This window comes from Ambystoma mexicanum, chromosome 6p (genome assembly GCF_040938575.1).
Source record: "Ambystoma mexicanum isolate Mex_15411 chromosome 6p, UKY_AmexF1_1, whole genome shotgun sequence".
Lineage (NCBI taxonomy): Eukaryota > Metazoa > Chordata > Amphibia > Caudata > Ambystomatidae > Ambystoma > Ambystoma mexicanum.
The window spans coordinates 624,061,017-624,075,715 of NC_090935.1; the positions used below are offsets into that span (position 1 = coordinate 624,061,017).

General features: G+C 44.0%; 1 protein-coding gene across 1 annotated transcript in view; it reads right to left on the reverse strand.

The window, feature by feature from the left end:
- The window catches only part of NSA2 (NSA2 ribosome biogenesis factor), a 50,891-nt gene that overhangs the window by 17,540 nt on the left and 18,652 nt on the right, over nucleotides 1-14,699 (reverse strand). The window contains exon 2 of the mRNA XM_069627484.1: nucleotides 8,369-8,556. Within this exon, the coding sequence (XP_069483585.1) occupies nucleotides 8,369-8,556 (188 nt within the window). The remainder of the gene's footprint in view (nucleotides 1-8,368; nucleotides 8,557-14,699) is intronic.

Consider the following 14,699-nt stretch of genomic DNA (forward strand, 5'->3'; position numbering starts at 1 on the left):
CTACATAATGCATGCCTATATTGTATTCAACCTCTGTTATGACTGCATGTGACCTTCTGCAGAACTTGTGCTTCATCATTCACGCTTCAACATGAAATGTGTGTCACTATTGTAACTTGTACCGTACCAGATGCTACTTCTTGCCAATAAAGAAAAGTTTTTTAAAAAAAGAAGACTACTCAAAACCTGGCTCTTTGCTCTGGAAACGAGAGGAAACTACTAGGAAACTTAGACCCATCGGGAAACAAGATTGAGGGATAAAATCATAACCCCTAAATCAGCAGAGGGGACACCCCGACCACCCATGCTCCAAAACACTAACCCACAGAAGAAACATAGGTAGGTAAGATCGCCACACGGGACAAGTAGGGAGGGACTGGAGTGGTCTAACCTAATCATCACCGACCCAGGATGAGGGAGTGCAGAAAAGCAAAGACAAAGCTAGTAAGAGAGGGAGGGACAAAAAAAACAAAAAAAAACCACACTAATAAAAAGCCTGCCAACCCAACTTTCCTCTACAACTCACAAAGAAAACCCGACAACCAGCTCTCTGCACAGCAATACACACGTACTTCACCACATTGCAACAACAGACTAACACATAACCGGGCACAACAGCAAATGGTGGGAGTTTGCACAGACCAGTTTCAGCGAATGGTGCAAACCGAACTGAAGCTGCCAACACATCACAAATCTCACTTTCACCATTTCCAACTACACCCTACTAACCGTCCACCAAATCCCCTTTTTCCCCACTCTCCTTTTCAGATCCACCAGAGCACGTGGGGAGCACTGGTGGTGATGGTGCTAACATTAACGTGTGTTGGACTTTGAAGAGCAAACAAGCATTGGAAATGTCAACAGTTGGGTCTTTAATGAAGGCATCGGAAATGCAGTGGCTAGGCACTGCCAGTGGTATTAACTGGCTATTAATGGTAGAACCCAATACATACACAAACCAAAACTGTTGGCTTTGCCAATGCTCGTTTTTAACAGGACTTCAGTGAAGGGTACGCATAGTGCTTCTAAATAGAGTGGCTGAAGCCAGTCGACATTTCTATTACGCCAGTAGCATGTTTACAGCTCCAATTAAGTCATTAACACTTAGAAGACTGCTTTTTTGCACGCACTTCGAGTGCAACGTTTGATGGCAAGGCTTGATTAAAACGAGCTCAAAGAGATCCCATTACATATGCCAACATTCTGGAGCACCTGGGAGGGAGATTTTATCAGAGAAAGAGGGATTGGATCACAAAGGGCTAACACTATTTTAGGAATGAGAAAGTAAAAATAATAGCAATATTTTTTTAAAGGAATACAGGTAGTCTCCTGCCTAAATCGGTAGGGTTGGCATGTATGCCAGGAGGTGGTGTTAAGGAAGGGGAGGGCCGGAACTGGGTGAGAATGGGCATAGCAAGGCAATGAGCAATCAATGGTTGGGCAAATAACCAAACAACCGTTCCGGTTTATAAGCAACCTCATAGCCCAAACTAAAAAGATGTATTCCTGAGGGGGAGGGCAGGGGAAATGGGACTTCACAAGTAAGGATGAGGGGACGTGGAGGCAATATTAAATACTTTGAGAGAAGATATTGTGCATAAAACGTTCCTTCCTCACGTCAATTGTCCGTGTGTTGCTACCGTTTGCAAAGCGGGACTATTTATTTAAAAAAAATTATATATATTTTTAAACGTTCCTCATCGTTTCAGGAACTCTGTTCAGTGTTTAATTAGGTCTAATTATTCAAGTGCTTCTGGGGAAAGGCGCAAGTCTCCCCCCCCCCCTCCTCCTCCTCAACTTCCCGTGCAATCTGCCCGACCTAGAATGAAGACGTTAACCATGTATTTTACAATCTAATAAACGTGACGCTTCCGTTTAAGAAATATTTATGTTTCTGTTTAGATTGATCAAAGCACTATACAAAAATGTTATGGAAAGATATTTAAATAAACCCAGTTTGTACAACTAACAATAATTGATATAATCTGCAATTTTTGAAAATGTATAGTATATCCGTCTTCCGAGATCTAGCTCGACGTGTGTACCCAGGCACAAAAGCAGGAATGGTTGTGGTTTTTATGTCAATGAAACCAGTCTACACGTTTAACTGAGAAGCCATGCGCTGTCTGGGTTTACAGAGTCTCGGGTGGTGGTGTAGGAGAGTCTCTTCCACGATGGTGAATGTGAGAGAGTGGTGTATAACGTACTGCAGTTCCGAGTGTACACATGGCAGCAACATAAAAGGATATGAGCTTTCCTCCCACTATACAAGTGTACGCTGGGCAATCGCTGCAGTCCGATTAGAAAAAGCTGCGCGTTTAAAGTGACCAGGACATGGTGAAAAGCTTGCAATGTGCAACAAATTGGCCAACGTATTGTGATCAAGGTGGTAGGATTTTTTTCCTGGAGTAAATACTAATTTGCGCCCTTCGATCACTAGAAATCGATTGAAAATGATCTTTGACGTGATGACCTCACAGGAAATGAAAATGGTATGCATCATCCAGCTCAGATCAGAGTATGTGACTGGCTGGTATCCGATCCAGATGGCATCATGAAAAACAAGCAGACTCCCAGCCAAACATGCTTGAAAAACAGGCGCAAACCAAATGTAAACGAGGAGGAGTAAACGAGGAGGAGTTTTGGGTTGGGAGAGGCAGGAATTGGTGGGAATAGCCATAGGGATTACCATGAACTTCATCTAACATGGCCGCCAACATGGACTAGACCAAGCCTTGTACTCAAAATAAAGCGAGCTATCCCAAAGAGTTCCCATGAGGAGACGTTTTTGGCGGGAAGAGGCAAGAACAGATTGGAATAGCCATAGGTACTGTTAGGACAGTTTTTCTGAACCCCTACCATGGACTTCTACAAACCCAAGTTCAGGGTAGCGGCCAGGTTCATTTTAGGAGGAAGAGAGGGCTGTAAAATCAGTACTGAAATTGCAGTAAATATACACTACATATTGTAAAAATAAAAGGGTTTGTTTAAATACAGGCAAACCATGGTAAATCATGGGTAACTAAGTACCATCACAATATATAAACACAACACTGCTTGCAGGTACACAGACCAAAGCATATTACCTAATTTGGAACACCTAACAGTAGCTCCAGGGAAGTCAAAACCAATGGTTACTTTTGGATTACTTAACACTAATACAGGGTCGAACACCCTAGCAGTTGTTTCGTGATGCTCAGCAAGAAATCACGTAGTAATTCAACCGGACAATATACTTATCTGATCTAGTGAAACACAGATTCTATGAACAGTATCAACCTTTAACCAAGTTTTGGATAACTTGGTTATACCAGGTTAGTAAGACCCTTTTTGTGCATTATTCAATTACAGTCGCTTTTCAGTTCAGAGACTAAGGGAAGCAATAACCAACTTATTTTTGGATGGCACACAGCTATACAAGTCAAACCTGGTATCTAATCAATTTATCTAAACCCATTCCATCGAAATTTTTCAATCTAAAAAATATCAATCAAATGCATGTTTTTGGGGGGTGGGGTAAAGGGTACGTTTTTGTTCAGGTGCATTTTAGAGGGTAACAAAAAAAAATAAGTTTGGGGGCTTGTCCCCCTCCCAAAAAAAAGAAAAAAAAATGCATTAGATGGAGAAAAAAAATTGCTGGAAAAATGTCTATGGAATGACATTAGATGCAATGATTTCAGATTAAATGACCATAAACCCTACATACTTTTGTAAGAAGCTACCAGCAACCTAAAAAGGTAATTATGACCTAGGCAGACATATTCTGGACAGGCTAACAGCAAGTCAGAGGAAGCAGGAGCCCATTGGGGACACTCGTACAATGATCCTAACAGGAATAATAAAGTGAAACCAACAGTATTACTTTTGGGAAGGGGGGACCCAATTCACAGGTGAGTAAATTAACCTATCTAATTTCTGGTAGAATGGAGACAGTTTCTAAAGGAAATTAAGACTTTGAAAATACTCATTTAAGAAGGCACATAGCTTTTTCAAAGTAAGTAAATCCTATATATACACACTTTTCAGAATGACAGAACATATCCAAGGTAAGTAATAACTTTTTTTGTAACTATTCAGAGTTTAAAGTTACCAACCAACTCATTTACAATTAGGTACACTTTTCAACACTCGTTTTACTTCAAGGAAGACCCCTAAAACTTATCCAGCCCTTCCCTATTCTAGTACACTAGCTCTCAGAAGCAGAAGAGGGACCCTTGTGGTCTAGGAGCCTGCTGTAGGCAGAGTGAGATACGGCTCAGTTGCAGGCAAAGTCCAGAGTTGCAAAGGAAGACTGTTCAAACAAGTAAATATTCTACTTTAGAGTTAGTTGGGGTCCAGGGACTTCAGAGAGACACCCTAGGAGGATTCGAGCAGTGGGCCTGGGTGAACTGGACGAGAGGCCTCCCAATCTCAGAAAACACCCTAAAACTACACAGGAATCACAAGAGACAAAGTAAATACCCAAGCCAGCACAGAAAATGATTTTGCACCAGGACAACTTCAGGATCTATAGCCGAATACCCAGGCACTGCATTAGGAGGACAGAAGACGGATGCCCTAGAAGGCCTTTTTCAGCAAGGACCGACACATAAGGGTTCAGGCAAGAGTTTCTTTGCAGTTGGACGCGACTCTGGATCTGGTGCCTTTTCAGGAGCACGGAAGACAGAATATCACCAGTCGGATTCTAGTCATTTGCAAGGTCGAGCACTCCGAGAGGTCCAGCAGGATGCCCACAAAGTTTCAGAAGACCAATGGCTCAAGGTCCCAGGGTATTGCAGAACTGCAAGGTCGCTGCATGACGTGGGATGGCTCAAAATGCAGGCATCGAGTCTAGTGGGTCTCACCAGGCTCTAGGGTCAGGGACGTAGTTTTTGGAGTCCCATGGTCGATTGGAAGAAAGGGTAATAGCAGGCTCTGGTTACAAAGCAGGATCTGCGGTTGCTGGAAACCATCTTAGTCGTGTTTTCTTAATCACCCTCTTCAGTTTCAGTGGTCGACACTTCTTCAGCTTCCAGGATCAGACTTTTTTTTTTTTTTTTTTTTTTTTTTTTTTTTTTTTTTTTTTTTTTTAAACTTTGGTTTTATTAGCATTTTCTTATTATACAAACCGGGCAAACACAGTAGTACATATAATGCAATGGACTGGCCCGTTTAACCCTTAGTCCCACCCCCTCCCTCTACACCCACTCCCCAACAATAGCCCACCCCCCTACTATCCTACTAGAACTTCAGTCTTGCGAGACAGCATGTGCTCTCTTCCCATCTTGTACTTAGGAGAAGATGTGGTAGGTGACCCATTTTTTTACAGGCCGAGTTAAAGTTGCCGTTCCCCGGGCCGTGGGTACTCCATCCAGACCCCACTTAGCTCCGAACCCCCTTCCCCGGGCATGGGCAAGTGTTTCGTGTCAGTGGACGTCCCATCCCCAAGACTGTTGTACTCCGTACCAGTTTGCCAGGAATGTACCCAAATCATTATTCATCATTGCTGTGAGTTTGTCCATCAAGAACATGTTCTTTACCTTCTGCAGCCATTCCTCCTTGGAGGGGGTTTCCGAGCTGTTCCACCTCTGTGCCAGGGCCACCCTCCCCGCCCGTAACATAGATATCCAAGGATGACGGAAACAATGTATTTCCATGTCCTCCGGGGGGAAGGACCAGCAGCATCGACAACAGGTCCTGGGGGAGAGGCTCATCTGAAACCTCTGCAATCCAAGCTCGAACCCTTCCCCAAAAGTCCTGAACCTTTGGACAAAGCCACCACATATGTTTCCTGGATCCCCTCTGGCCACATCCCCTTGGGCACATTGGTGATACGCCCGAGAACATTTTGGATAGTTTCACTGGGTCCCTGTGCCACCCCTGCAGTATCTTGAAATTATGCTCCATGTCTGCGGTGAATACATTTCCGTGGAAGGCGATTTTAAAAATCCTAGACCAGGCGACTTCCGAAAGGACTACCCCCGCCAAGGGATCAGACTTTTATGCAGGAACCCAGCCAATCAAACAGCCATGAAACATTCAAACCTGGGGGTTGGCAGTCCTTTCAGGACAGCCAGCCTCCCAGTTTGAACTGGATACTCAGTAAGGCTACAGAGTTTTGGCCTCTGCCTTCGCTTCCTGCCTTCACAGACACTCTGGAACCTGGGCGGGGAATCCACAGGATTCCTGCCAAAGATAAAATGGACACAAAGGATTACCCCCCACCCTGGAGGCCATGGGAAGGAACAAGAAAGGACAAGGAACACTGAAATGGTGATAAAAAGACGGACTGGGCCCATTTTGGTAAAATGAGCACCTATTGGTGCCTTTAGCAGGGCTGTGGAAACAGTCGGTAAAGGTCCACCAAATTAGTTGGAAGGGTCACTGCCACCAGCCATTAAAAGAGAAGTTAGTCCTTGGAACAAATGTTACATTTAGAATGACAATGGGGATACGCAGTATCTCCCCTGCACTCCACATAAGGTGTGGGGGGGGGCTATGCTGGTCTCACCTAAGAAAATCTGAAAGGGAGCCAACGATCCTTTCTACCTTTGGGAACTGTAGTTCTCACAAGGTTAGCCAGAGAAACTAAAGGCGAGCCCCAAGGGCAACCTTGGCGTCTGTCTGCAAACCAGACATTGAAGTCCCCCAGGATAATTAGATGTTCGTGTTTGATGGCTTCTATGAAGTTATCGACGAAGGTTGCATCGTATGTCGGTGGTCTGTACACACCAGAAGGAATGTGATGTTGGTTTTTGGGTTTGCCGATACGTGCGGGACCATGGTTTTGCAGTGGATGACGTAGAGAGGTTCATCTGTTATTATTTTCAGGTGTCCTTTGAATGCTATTGCGAGGCCTCCTTTTTTATTTTTCATGTTAACCTTCAGGCATTTGAAGTTGGTTGGGAGGCAGTTTGGGGTGCGATTTTGTAGTTGCCGTCCAGCCATGTTTCTGTGTCAACTGGTCATCTACCCTTTGGAACCTCATTGGATCCCAGAATCCCTCCCAGAGTCCCCCACCAACTTTTTCCCCCATCACAAAAAAACTGAGCAACTTGATGAACTTTTGGGCACAAGGCCCCATACATCTTAGGGATGGACGTTTAAAGTTAGTGTTGTATCTCTGTGGACTGCATACTAATTATTAACTTCCTTTGCACGTGTTCGCTCTGTATTTTGCCCTAGTACAGTGATTGTATATGCATAGTGTTATTTGGCCATAAATATTTGTAAAACTGTCCAAGTGTGTTCCTTGACTTATCACACGGTGCTCATTGAGGACCCCTTACCAGGATCACCCCTCCCGGGACTTAGCCTTGACTGCTCGCTTTGCTACCTTTAACTGGTCTGGCTACATGGCTACAGCTCCAGAGTTGTCCCCTTCACTAAACTAGGTAGGCCTTCTATACATCTGTCCACTAGGTCAGAGTATAGAAAATCAGTGCAAAGACGACACTACTAATCCTTCGTAAAGGTATAACCGCTCTTTTTAGATGCCTCTGTTCCTTTGTAGATCTGTTCTTTGTCTCCAGTTCATGTACTGCCCTTCACCTGGATCAAGCCGGTTCGATAGCACAGCAAGTAGAACGCTCGCTTTGACATCTGTGCAGAGTCTACCAATGAAGTTTCGAATCATGGCAGGACCAAATTCAGCCTTTCATCCTTCCGAGGTCGATAAATGAGCACCACACACCGCGGGTAATAAGCAGCGCTCAGCTACCCGAGGGTTCGTAGCGCTATATAAATGCTAAATTATAATTATCAAAATTCTATTATATGCAAGGTGACTCTCAGGATTGCTCAGACTACTGTTCTCCATCTCTGTCCAGGTTTCTTATTGAAATGCTAAATTTCATGATCACCCAACAAGACTACCCTCACTGCCCTCAAAATCTCTCCTCTCCCTCCACCATCCGCCCCTTGCAGGCATGCAAATTAACAGATACCCTGAAGTTGTAAAGGTCCAAAACTTATATATCCTATACTACTGAAAGCACTCCCAAATTCACAAATCAAAATTTCACCAACACCTGGGATTGGTGGAAAGCCTATAACCTGGCCTAATTTAGGATCTTTACTTCTGTAGTACTGTGCTCACATGGATGCAAAAAAATGGGAGGGGCGGGAGCAGTGCGAGTGCAAACAAATTGCCAGCACCATCAGCATAAGGCAAGAAATTACATTCTCAATTCACTTTTTGTAAAAAAAAAAAAAAATTGCTTGAAATGCAAATGGTAAAATAGCTGAATTCACGAAGACATCATAGCCATATTACATTTTTCTAATTTTATATTAGATTTGTAATTTAATACCAAAATCCACATCACTCTCAGGAGAATGCGTTCTTCAAAATCATACAATGGAAAAGTGAAAATGAGGAGAGACTTACGTTTTCTTCATCTGGATCTTCTCTGCATGACGCTGCTTGTGGTACAGTTTGGCCTTCAAACCAATTAACTTCTTGGCCTTCTTGGAGCGTTCATGAGCCTCACGTCCTTCCTTCTTCCTCTTTTTTTCATGGTAATCCAATCGATAGCCATACCGTTTACGGTGTAATTCGATGTGATCATTCTGAGGCTAAAAAAATGTTCAAAACGCGAGGGGGAAAAAAAACAAATTGAAACGTTTAAAGGCCAATATTGTTAACACATACAAGAGAAACATTACATTATCACAGCGCTATCAGTAACCTTTTGAGTGCGCTTAGCATTTTTTCAAGGTTTCCTTCAGGCGTGTCTGCCGTTTGTTTGACGCATGGCCACAACCAATCGCCACACCCAGCAAGGGCCCATAGGTGCTTGTTAAAACAATGAAATCAGATAGAATGCCTCAACCTCCTTTAAACAAAGGAGCGTCCCCTTTAAATGGTACATTTTAAGCAAGTAAATGCCTTATGACCATCGTCACTGACCTCATCTGCTGCACTACACATTTCCTCGTACCCCTCTTCCCTGGGCCACAAAACACTTCATTTGCTAACCTCTGAAAAGCGCCCTAAAAAACCTCCAGTCTCCCCGCCAGTGTGTAAAGAAATCGCTGACATGTCACACTCTTGCAGGTAGCTGCACTGTCCCATTACCCATTACAAGCCTGCAAGAGAGCCGTCCAATGGTATTCAATTCCACAGACCTTCAGATATTTCCTCATTTCTCGCGGGACAACACCATTGTCCGAATTAATACACTCATGCAAATAATCCACTGCACACCCTGTGGCGATATGGTCCACGAATTCCATCTCAAAACATCAAGGCATAATCTACCACAACAATGGCTAACCTGCTATCTTGAAAATCTATTGCCACGTTTTCCCACACCCAAACAGGCATGGCCACCTTTATCCATTGTCATGTTCTGCATCTTCAACGTCTTATTCATGAAACATGGAACACATGACCACACCTCTTCATCCTCCATCACATCCATTCCATGTCACCATAATTTGGCTCTTAACTGTCTAGGGAAGAGTTTTACTAAACGCAGGTATGTGCCAGTCTAGTAAGGCCCCGCCTCAAAGAAGTAGGAGGTACTAACCTCTCAACACTTGCCAAACCCAATTCAGAACTACTCAACTCGTCCCTTGTAATCCGGCAAACCTACTTCTACCCCCCCCCCAAACTTCCATCCTTGTTCAGCATTCATTATAGCTTTCCTCATACTAACATTCTTTGAAAAGGCTACACTCACGGTTTCCTTTACCTGCGCTATCCACTCCTCACAAACATCAGTTTCCCGATTACTCACCTCCATAGTTAAAACAGTCTACCACCAGATTGCACCGACCAGGACATATTCCACCACAAAGTTGTATCCTTGCAGCGCATCCAACCATCTTGCAATTCTCCACGTCGCTAAACCAGATTCTCTTGACGAAAACAAATGATCGCTCCTGATCTTATATGGAATGCCCCAAAATATCTGGATGGCCAGTAACATGCTCAACTCTTGCGCTTTATAGTGGAATACTGCACTTCAATATTAGTAAAAGCAGGCATTGCAAAGGCTATAGGCACTTCACCACCCTTCGGAATCTGACTCAAAGCAGCCCCTGAACCCTTTGGGCCCGATTCATGGAACTTTTACCTATGGGACTGCGCCATTATAAAACACTTCCATTAATCAGGCCCTTTGTCTCAAGGGTCGGAATCAAACCTATATAAAGTGGGCATAGTAGCTACCTCCTCTATTTTCTTAAATTCCTTCTCCTCCTCAATACCCCCAACATAAAATCACACAGATACCAATAAACTGCACTCTTTACTGCAAAATTGTCAAACCTTGCATAATATTCCATTAAACCTAAAAAGGATCTCAAATCATCCTTATTCTCAGGTGACTTCACGGAAAGAATATCATCAACATCTCAGGATGAGTTCCCAAACCCTTTTATTCAACCTACGACACCTGATGGAACTTTGAATAGGCACTTCACCATCAAACCTGCCCTCCCCAACCTCCTCAACACCTTCACATCATGTTCATATTCTGTCTTTGCACCAACCCATTTATCATCCTGGAAACACACTACTCCAGGAACATCACCCAGAAGATCCTCTAACCTTCAGAAACCCACCTGAAGCTGATGCCAAAAAATAAATAAAAAAACGGCACTCATTGGTATGTCCCCATGGCTGTATTGGTATATCCCCCATGGCCATGATGAAAGCAGTCAATGCTGATGACATGGGATGTAAATCTACCTGATGGTAAGCAGACAAGGGGTCCACAGTGCTATACCAGCCCACCTCCTCCATGGTCATTAGCGTTTATTTTGTTTACCTTTCTTAAAGTATTCCGATTAGAGCCATACATAATCCGATATGCCCATCAGGTCGCTGTGTCGCCACGATGACACAATTTGCTACTCTCAATAGGCTCGATTATCCCCGTCACACAACCCTTGTAACTAATCTCTCACCTTTTGTCTCTCTCAACAGCAAATTCCTGAGTAATGTACACACGTCACAGCCTGCACTGACACCAATTTTGTGACAGTAGCCCCGCAATTTACCAATGCTTTTCAGGAACAATCGCTTAAATCTCCCCCACCACCTCATGAACAAAAACATCTGATCTGTTGGCGTTTCCAACCAAGTAAACAATCCCCCTTTGCCTGGATGCGCTTGTTCCATATATAAGTGTGGCCCACACAAAACCCAACACATCAATCCTATCTATACGATGCACTTTTGTTCAGTTATGTAGAACATGTTTCTTGAACACGTCTCTTTCCTGCCCAGAATTCCTTTTCTCTTCTGGTACAATGGTATATGGGGACCCCGAATCCGCAATAGCTTTCAGCCTGCCACATTTATCTCCACCTCAGATGGTACATATCCCCTTCCCGATCTACCTCCTCACCAACAATGTGAACTACTTTGTTTGCCCACTCCGCCCTTTCCGCTCACGGCACGGTCACCCATCTTGCTGGTTTTACATTAACAAAATGGCTCATTTTTCCACACTTTCTGCATTTCACGTTCATAACAGGAAATCACATCTAGTACATTGTCCTCTGTGCAACTCGTGATGTTTATTGCCCACCACTACTTGTTGCCCAAACCTGTTATTTTTCTTGACTATGCACCCCCTTTCTGCAAAGGTGGCTTGACATGAACAACATTAAATGAACACGTGGCGCATTCAAGAGTGTCTTTTTGTTTAATACTATATTTTGTGGCGACGAGCCGATAACGGATCAAATATCAAAAAGGTAGGTCTAGAAGTATTTGTTACATCAAATAAAAAAGACCTCAACTGCATACACAACATCATGTAGCAGACAAACCTGCAACGGTCAACTCTTGTGCACGCAATGACACCTCCAACTTTTTAAAAGAACGTCACTGCGCACACCAAGAAACCAATGAGAACACAACACAATGCCTTGAAAAATATGAATATGGTGTGTCAAGTAAAACTGGTGTGTCAAGTAAAACTTTTAAACTACCTCACACCAGGAGTTAAAAGCAACACGCAGGAAGTTTAATTGGAAAGTCATCTGTGTGAAAGATACGATATGGCATTTATAGATTTTGAAACAGAAGGAGAAAATTCCTGCCGATGTACACAAGTTGTGTTCATGTATCTGGATTAGCGTGACGGACACTTAAATTAGCTTATGTTCAAGCACCGAGTTCTTCATTAGGCAGTTTACCGGTTTCATTCTGACAACAGAAAGGATGTAATTTAGAGAGTTAAAACTCCTAGTTTTCTGACACTACACACCTCATAATTCCAGCTTGCTACAGTCCATATATAATCCTTCTACCCTTCAGGCCAGCCCTCTTTTTGCTGCTGTGCCTACCCGAGTGAAATATTTCCTTACAATTACATTGGGGATGAGTTACAGGTTAATTTCCATTTGGGCATTGCCTTTACGTGTACTTTGAAACACTTTGTCGTTTACTTAGGTCTGCATTCCCCTGCTGGAATTGCATCTTCTGGCTCACTCGCTGAATGATGTGCAGGAGTGTGCCTGTTTAAAACATGCTGACTCACCACCTTTCGTGGTCAAAGGGAGATTTAATAATGACTCGATTATTTACTGGTAATCATTACCATGGGACCTTCCACATCCTGGGAGGGAAGTCAGTACTGTGACGAGGAAGATGTGTAACAACGAAGACTACCGTTAAGTAATCAAGGCATTACCTCCACTTCCTTCTTCCTCGTGCCAGTACTTACACCATGCAGTGTACCAAAGAATACAGCAATGGAAGGGACCCCAGAAACAAAAACACCCACAGACCGGTAGTCTTTTGCTCCAGGTTGCCACGGGGTAAGTGATCTGCTGCCATATGCACTTCGGCATCCATTGTGCCCTCTTTGAAATACTTTAGCAGTAAATTTCAGCACTCCTGTGCAACATCCAGCAGCACCCGTGTTCCAGATTCAGCCGCCTCCTGCTCACAAACTCTGACCCCCTCCACCGCCCACGAATGGCCCACCCTTTCCTCCAAGACACCTTGACAGGGGAGCCCCTGCCCGGGCAGACACCGGCTAAGTGCCACAATGCAAAGGGCAGCTCCCGAAGAAGCAGCTGCAGCCTGCGATTGCCCGTGTTCATCGCCATCAACTGATAGGGTAAGTGTGGTCAGGAAGAGTACTGCCAATGTATTCCAGCAACACCCCACCACTCTTACTACCTAATATAACATTTGAAAATCAGACTACCTTGCAGTTTTTGGGATACATTTTGCCCTCCCACTAGTGCTGCGTCCTAATTCTAGGTGTCTCTCCCACTATTCACATTTAGATAGAATTGTGAAATTAGCCATGCATCACATTTTAGATATGTTGAGATTGGCCACTTAGAAGAACCAGAAACACACAAGAGGCCATATGACCCTGTGCCACCAGAAGCTCCCTCGCCGAAGTCCACTCCTTAGTAGAATCATGGACAGAGCAGCCTGGAGGGGGAAAGGTCCTCTTCCTGGGGGAGCAACACCTTCCCCTGCCTGGTGTAAAACTGCACCTCTATGAAGGTCAGATCTTGAGAGGGCAGCAGCTGGAATTTGTCCCAATTCACCTGAAAACCGCATTTGCGAGGTGTACTTACCACACTTGGGAATGGTAAATATACTTCGCGTTTAGTTCCTAAAATATTGGTCCATTTGAGGCAGCAAGACAAGCAATGTAGACATCAAATGCTGTGGGGGTGGGGAGGAGGGAATTTCTTCATTTCAGGGGTTTGTGGATTTCCTTTGCTGCTGGTGGTGGTGGTAAGTGAGCCGTCAATTTGTCTCTGGAAGCCAGTGTGGTAGTATGAATCCAATTTTGAATTAGCTCTTCTGTGGAATTTCTCTTCCAATTTCGACTGATTACCTTGTGCCCAGTCAACTAAAAGTTTGCTCTTTCCTTCAATTTCAGACTTTACGATGTCGAAAATTCTTGTTCGATCATTTGCTTTTCTGTAGAGCATCAGGGAGTTTCTTTTTACCATCGAATGGAGGGATGGCAGACTCAGTTTGTAACAAATTGATGCCATTGAGGTCGATGTTGGTAGATCCAGTACTCGATGCCAAAAATGACCTTCCAGTCTGAGCCATGTCACCTCCGGGATCAATGGCATCGCGTCTGAGCTGTATATCAGAGATGGAGCAGCCTTTCCCTTGTAGAATTGTATAGCGGGGGTGGGGGTGACAGGGGATCATGGAGAAGCGACCAAACTGCTCTTGCCTGTGAAGTTAATTTCTTCACTTTTTCAAATAGGTTTGCTTGCATTGGGGCTTCTCGCTTGCTGTTACTCAGGATCACTCCTAAGTATTTAAACTCTTCTGCAAGCTTTAGTTCCGAGCCTTTCAATTTCCAGTGAAATTCCTCTTTGTCGGTTTCTCTAGTGTCATAATTTTGGTTTTCATTCTGTTAACTTCCAAGTTGTTTTTTTCCAATGTATCTGCCAGATTAACTGGCGATGGAGTTTGATCACTGATTGATCTAATAAAATTAGATCATCCGCGTACAGAAGGTGGGAGACTCGAGTACCCCCCTATCGTTGGGGGGAAATTATCTGACGTTAGCTTCTTGATCCTTGAAGTCCCATAAGTACGAGTTAAAGAGGGGTGGAGCGAGGGGCCATCCCTGTTTCAACCCCCTTGCAGTTTGGATTTCTTTAGACAAAGTGCCTCCTTTATTTCAGTCGTACTGTCATTGATGTATAACAGTGCAGGGATTTTATAGGTTCCAGAATGTCCCCAGGACATTTGACAGTTTTTCCCC